Raw genomic sequence first — 7291 nt, 5'->3', positions numbered from 1 at the left:
GCCCCCGCCCTCGTCATGGATCTATTGGTCCTCGTCCCTACGTCACCACATTCAGGCGCATCCCTTGGCTGCACACAGCCCTTCATGCCGTTCTCTCTCCTCATTGGATAAAACTTGTAGGATACGAGAAAGGTTTTCTCCTCGGCTTACAGCAGAGCAGAGAGACTGACAGACCCGTGTTTCAGACCAAACACTCTATGTAAGTGATTGCTGTCGGAAGATATAACTATTTAAGACTTATATTAACACAAAAATATCGCTTACTTCTGCTTTAAAATAAGCTCATACAAAATTACTGTGATATTGACTCAAAATGCATTCAGAGGTCACACACACACAAACACGGTTGAAAAACTGTGTGGCTTCCCTGATCCTGATTCCCTGACACTACTGAGCTGTGTCTCCCTCATCTAACCTTTGTCTGCCTGATTAACCACCCATCCCACAGGTGTGCAAGTAAACCCTACCAACCACAGTGCCTCACCACTGATACACACACACTCATTCATCCACACACGCGCGCGCAAATTGTCTACAACAGTACCGTTAGGACCTTTTTTTTCAGTGCACCAATGGAAGAAAGCCGTTTATCTGGAACTAACCAACTCACTCACTATTCCTCCGCACAGACAGGAGCCTCAATTCAAAATTGGACATATTTGACATACAAAAAAAAGTAACGCAAGTTACTTTTCCTGGTAATGAGTTACTTGTATAATTGTGAGGAAAGTAAATAGTAACTATAACTCATTACTTTTCCAAAGTAACGTGCCCAACACTGGAGAGATGTGGGATTGTTGTGCTAATGAGTGCACAAGTTTTAGTCGCAATCAGTTAACTACTAAATTAGCTAACACGTGTTTTCAGTAACTGCTGGATTAAGGAGATAAATCCATGTGATCTAGCCGAAACAAATCCACATAACCGCTGTGTAACATCCATTGAACAATATTGGGTTGACACTATTTATTTAACTTCTCAATTTGTTAAATGTAATGCTCATCCTGGGGATAAGGAGGACACTGTTAGCTAAGTTAGCTAACGTTGACGTAGCACAAAAGTTACCGTTAAGTTAGCTAACGTTAGTTATTTGTACTGTGTCAGTCAGCTGCAGAGTCTAAAAGATAAGAAAAGTCAAATCAAAGACAAAAGTTCTCATTTTGTCTCTAGGCCACCTCCATCTAGTATTTGTGTTAATTTGTGTACATGTGTCCAGTTCCCCCCGACCCCCACCTACCAACCCACCCCACCGCAGGACACCTCTCCCTGTCCCCGCTCCGCCCCTCCGCTCCCCCCGCCACTGACCTGCATCTGCTGCTGTGCCTCGGTCCTCTGCTGGGGGACTTCCCTCCCTCCTCCACCTCCGTCCATCCCTCTCTCCGCTGTCTCTCTCTCTCCACTACTCCGGACACCAACCATGGGCTCTGCGGGTCTCGGCTCTCCGGTTCTCCTCCTTCTCGCCTCCCTGGTCAGTCTCGTCGGTGTTTCCTCCGCGGGCTCGGACGCTCCCCGGGGCGTCGCGGTCGGGTTCGTGTTCGACCCCAAGGCGCAATGCGAGCCGCCGTGCCAGCACGCAGGGATCTGCATCCGCAACAACACATGCTTCTGCTCCCGGGGCTACGAGGGAGAGACCTGCCAGTATGGTGATGTTACAAAGCTTTTGTCCACCTTTTTACCTTTAAATGCATTTCTGTAAGTCACGAAAAGTAACACTGTGTGAATTCATCCACCAACTTCTCAAACCTCTCCTGCAGACAGATAACTCTGAACTCTGTGCATGACTCTTCCTGCTAATCAGTTTATTAATTAATTGTTATGGGTAGACAAAAGTGAGAAGAAAAAAAATCACAGTTTCCCCCCAAAATATACTTATACTTATTTTAACTAACCAGCAACTTAAAAACCTAAAAATATATCAAGTAGCCTATCCATGAAAACAAAAGAAAAGCATTCCTTCATCTGAGAATTTGGTACCTGCACATGTTCTGTGTCCTGCTTGAAAAATTACTAGAACAATTAGTTATCAAATTATTATCATACACCATTCTTAATCAACTTTTTGTTGAAGCTCTATTTCCTTAATGTGTGTTTTTCTGTATAGTTCATTGATGAGTATGGAAAACCCATTTATAAGTAGGCTATTTATAGTATATAGTATTGTAGTATTTATAAAAAACTTATTTTGCTGCAGATTTACAGTCCCAAACCCAAACTATTTCCAGTAAAGTCACAATCGTGTGTGTTTTTGTGAATGCAGCCAACTGTTATCCCAAATGTAAGAATGGAGGGGAGTGTCTTCGGCCTGGAAAATGCAGATGTCCTCCTGGGTTTGGAGGGAGATACTGTCACAAAGGTAAGTGGGTTTATTTGGAGTGAACTGTAAATGAAATATCCAGTTGGTCCCAAGATTCAGACGGCTCATGCTGTTCCTCAGTGTGCACTCAGTTTTAAATTAACAGTATTTTCCTTCCCCCTTGTGACACAGTAGATCCACCACATCCATACATTCCAACATGCAGCTGTCGCTCTGCACCAACCAGACATGCATCAGATTCCTTTCCCCTCCGCCCTGAAAGTAGAGCAGCTGGATTTCTCCCAGAAAGTAGTTCAGTGAAGTTGGAGTAAAAAAAAAAAAAAAACTTTTTCCACTGGCTCAACTTTTATGTGCAGTTAGTAAGTGACTATCAGGGCTGTGAGGTTTACAATTAAAGACAAAGACACGCAGTTTTTAAATGATGAGTAACATGTGACTCTTCATGGCAAAAAAAAAGAACAATCAGAATAAAAAGGAGAATTCTGTGTTATTATTATCAGAATAGAGTGTTTCCAGGGGGTCCCAGGAGGAATCTGAGGAGTCACAAGTCAATGAGCAGGAAATGAAACAAAAAACACAAGTTATTATTTTCCAGGCTTTCTTTAATCCTTTTCTTTTTCTAAAAATAATTCCAGAATAATTGCCTCTTTGTGCTTCAAAAAGAAGCCTAGACCTAATAGAGAATAATAAACATGTGAAATAATTCAAAAAGTTACAGGTAAAAAAAAAGATCAATGGTGGCTGGGTGTTGGGGGTAATGACATCCACCTGAGGACAGGTACAACTCTGTGACTGACAGGTGTGGTGTGTGTGTGTCTGTTGGCAGTGACATGTGATGCAGGATGCTGGAACGGAGGTGAATGCATCGCTGTCAACGGAGTGGCCAAGTGCATCTGCCCCTCAAGCTGGACCGGCTCAAGATGCCAAGAGGGTCTGTTTATAGCCACATCTAATTACCTCCGCTGACCCCCCAGGTCAAAGTCACCACATGGAGCCGGCTCCCAGCTCCCAGCTCCCAGCTCCCAGCTGCAGTTACACCCACCGCCACAACCTTTCTGACAGCAGGGGGCAACAATCAGTCCAGCTCTAGGAAAATCAATCAACCACAGTGGTTGCATCATGTGTTACTTTAGTTGTACTGCTTGTTTGTGATGAAGACATTCTTCAACTTTAAAGGTTCAAAGGGCGGAGCTGCTTTGAAGCTGGAGCAGGTGTTCACATTAGACAGACAGACACAACAAGGTTTTTATTGCTACTACTGATTAGCGATGTCACGAATCACGATTATAGATAATTGTCAGATAAATAATCCCCGTATTCCGATTATCACGATTATTATGCATTTATTAATTTATTTCACAACACTTTGAGTGTGTAAAATCAAATATAGTCAAAATATAATTAAATTACAAATAATTTACACAATATTTTAAGTATCTATTAATATAAAACCAATTATTCAAGTCATTAATTGTCAACTATACAAAATGTTTAGGTTAATTTTACCTTTTTATTATTATTATTATAACAAATGACATGCTGACATTTAAATTCCTACCAATTCAATGTTACGTTGGGTAAATGGACCAGTATCTGTGCATTTACCTTTACTTTGGCGCACATCTGACGATATGGTTCTGACAATCTTTTTTTGTGACGGTACTTAGGAATTGTTACGATAAATTAATTGTGGTGTTTAATACCGAGATTAATTGTGAAGACAAGTAAATGGAATGAATTAGCAACTCACAGCTAGGAAAAAAGGGTTAGGGTTAGGCACCAACTGGCACCAAACGAAGTGCAATTTTTAGGCAAATTAAAATCAAGACCTGATGATGTCACTAGAGGAAAGGTTGTAACCATGGGAGATCAAAAATCAATGTATATTCTTGTGTCATCTATGTTAGCAGCTCTGCCTCCATCAACTCAGTGTAAACTTGCAGCTGAAGCTCAGATCTACTTCCTGGCATCCTGAGAATGTCGCTCTATGCTCTCTCTGTGTCTCCCATGCAGCGATTTGTCCTCAAGGCTGCAGGAACGGGGGGATCTGTGTGGCTCCAGGAATCTGCAGTTGTCCAGAGGGATGGCTGGGTGGTGCCTGCCACACTGGTGAGTTCACACTGGCCCCAAAGACCAAACACTTTGATATGCATCAGTGCACTTTATGAGCAGGATTTCCTTTGTCTTGTTTTGTTCAAACTCTATTCAGTTGGTCTTAAATCTCCATAAACATGTCACTGAGAAGTAAAGCAGCTCAGGTGTCAGTCGGCCAAACAATCACAAATTATATAAATTGTGCGTAGTTAGAAATTTTGCAACTCAGTGTTTTCCCAGATGTGACCAAACACAGACATGGAAACACACCTCACCTCAGTGTCCAGTTGCTGGATCTGTGGTGAGAGGATTTACAGCAGCAGTTGTAAATCCTCCCACAGACACTTCCACTTTCTCAGGTTTTACAGCTTTTGTTTCGTTTGTTTGTTGTCTGTGTCCGTAGCTGTGTGCTCTCAGCCCTGCCTGAACGGAGGGAAGTGTATTTCTCCAGACAAATGCCGTTGTCGTCCTCCCTATTCCGGCCCTCGCTGTGAGGAGAGGAAAAAGTCTCACTAGTGTGACCCGGAAATATGAGATAATAATGTAACATTACGAGACAGAGTTGTTCTCGAGGCAAATGCGTAATATTACATATTACATAATTATTTTATTGTGTGGTGAATGTGCAGGTCACAACTTATCCACAAGAGTGTTTTGGAGTTGTTGGATTGTGTATTTGATGAGTTTGATGAGGAACAGCGGACCTGTACCATTCACCGCCATTGTGTTCGCTGAGCAGCTCGCGTCTCTGCTCCGCTGATCTCAAAACAACATGCACCGATAATTAAAGGTAATGAACCTACTCATATGACTATAGGGATTATGGCAATAGGCGAATTTACCAAAATGTTGAACTCTTTACCCTTTAAGAAAACTAAATCCAACAGTTGGTTGTTAAAGATGTTATATAAATTAAGTATCAATTTAAGTAAATGAACAGTCCTTAACTTAACTTACAGGCCTGATCAACCAATATATTCATCATATTTATATCATGTCCAAAAGAAAAAAAGTGATGTGAACCTTCCAAGTTAGTCAGATTTAATAATGAAGTAGACTTTGTATTTTGAACTATTTTATTTTTCTCTTATGTGAGTAACAAACAGTGCACATCAGTTTGGTAAAAGTTAAACCACGTTATTATTTGGCTAAATTGCATAAATCCTAGAACTAAAAGCTTGCTGGTAATAACCTGCACTGTGATGTACTTATCTTACATGATACTGTGCAGTAACACTCACACATCTGTATAGAGCCTCTGCTGATGGGTTGAACAGATGTGCGTCACTTGAAACCTTGAGGTAGTGAAGTGATATACAGGGACAAAAAGACAAGTGCAATACATCAAGTCCCTCTGGTAGCGTTCAAATGTGCACAGAGCCACACATGCTTTCATACACACATACACACACACACACACTCTCTCTCACAGACACACACACACACACACACACACACCTTCTGGTGCTCTCTTCTTGCTTTGTGCATTTTGTAGCTTCTCCTCCTCCTCTTCCTCTCTTCATCATGCTTGTGATGCCTGTTAAGATTTGGAATAAACTCAGTAAAACGAGAGTTCATAGAAAACATTAGATCAACATCTTCAAGGTGATTAATGTATTACCCATCAGAATTAAAGCACCTTGAGCCCCAGTTTGCACTTTGCATGTGTTAATGTAACTGAGCTGAGCATCAGTGTCTTTGAGAGATAAATACCCAGAAGCCCGTTTAACATCGCTGATCACTGTTCTGAAAAAGTCTTTTCTGAATTCTTCAAAGACTCCTCTCACCATCTGGATGAAAAAAACTCTCCATCTGTTGCACGATGAAAAATACTTTTAACTTCTTTCCCAAGATGCAGCTCTCTTAAACGGCCGTCTGGGTGCTTTCAACAGCAGCAGGTATTTCTCTTTCAAAGACACCCGATGCTTGGATACAGACGAAACAAGAGCTCTGTTCAGTAGTTCACCAGTTGCTGCAATTGATCTGTATATGAAGTGCTGACCTTGACTGTGCAGGTGAAGCCTGTGTAGCCTTTCCGACAGTGGCAGTAGTCTGGTAGGACGCACCTGCCTCCGTTCATGCAGCGCTGTTTACACACGGCTGCAGAGGGAATCAGTATATATAGTGAACACTCATTTCAGAACTAGATCAAAGCTTCATATAGATCCTGTTAGGGATAGTTCAACATTTTGGCATACTGGCCCATTGCCATAATCCCTATAGTCATAGCAGTTGGTTCGTTACCTTTAATTGTCGGTGCAAGTTATTTTTAGAACGGTGGAGCAGAGCTGTGAGCTGCTCAGAGCTACGCTACGGAGGCTAATGGGATTTCTTTGTTTCCCTCATCAAACTCATCAAATACACAATCCAACAACTCCAAAACGCTCTGGTGGACAAGTTGTGACCTGCACATTCACCACGCTATGAGATAATAACAGAATGTTACAAGACAGAGTTGTTTTCGAGGTAAATTCATGCAAAACTGCTGATGCACGTTCTTGTCAGGGGCAGTTTTTCAGCAAGCAGTCTCTGCATTTGCCTTGAAAACTATTTATCTCATAGCGTGGTGAATGTGCAGGTCACAACTTGTCCACCAGAGCGTTGTGGAGTTGTTGGATTGTGTATTTGATGAGTTTGATGAGGGAAACCAAGAAATCCCATGAGCCTCCGTAGCGTAGCTCTGAGCAGCTTGCGGCTCTGCTCCACCGTTCTAAAAATAGCTTGCACCGACAATTAAAAGGTAACAAACCTACTCCTAAAACTAAAGGGATTATGGCAATGGACCAATTTGCCCTATCCCTTTAAAAAATACTGCATATTTGTCTCATTACTTTGACAACAAAGTGAAAAATGGTGAAAATTGACACAATAGTGATTACAACA

General features: G+C 41.8%; 2 protein-coding genes across 2 annotated transcripts in view; one reads left to right on the top strand and one right to left on the bottom strand.

Annotated features, from left to right (window-relative positions):
- Window positions 1-1417: 1417 nt before the first annotated feature.
- On the top strand, window positions 1418-4934 carry seraf (Schwann cell-specific EGF-like repeat autocrine factor; the record flags this gene model as incomplete). The annotated part of the gene is made up of 5 exons (XM_083989504.1): window positions 1418-1643; window positions 2258-2353; window positions 3141-3245; window positions 4328-4423; window positions 4812-4934. The coding sequence occupies 5 exons, from the start codon at window positions 1418-1420 to the stop codon at window positions 4922-4924; spliced, it is 636 nt and encodes a 211-aa protein (XP_083845630.1). The 3' UTR covers window positions 4925-4934.
- Window positions 4935-5595: 661 nt separating this feature from the next.
- Window positions 5596-7291, bottom strand: part of vwde (von Willebrand factor D and EGF domains) — a gene marked incomplete at its 5' end in the record, with an annotated part of 48845 nt that continues 47149 nt past the window's right edge. Inside the window, 2 exons of the mRNA XM_083989144.1 lie at window positions 5596-5945; window positions 6411-6508. Coding sequence (XP_083845270.1) covers window positions 5931-5945; window positions 6411-6508 — 113 coding nt within the window. The 3' untranslated portion in view covers window positions 5596-5930. The remainder of the gene's footprint in view (window positions 5946-6410; window positions 6509-7291) is intronic.

Source organism: Trachurus trachurus, assembly GCF_905171665.1.
Source record: "Trachurus trachurus genome assembly, chromosome: 16".
NCBI classification, from domain to species: Eukaryota; Metazoa; Chordata; class Actinopteri; order Carangiformes; family Carangidae; genus Trachurus; species Trachurus trachurus.
The sequence above is the reverse complement of the archived record's forward strand: the minus strand, read 5'-3'. Positions and strand labels throughout refer to the sequence as shown.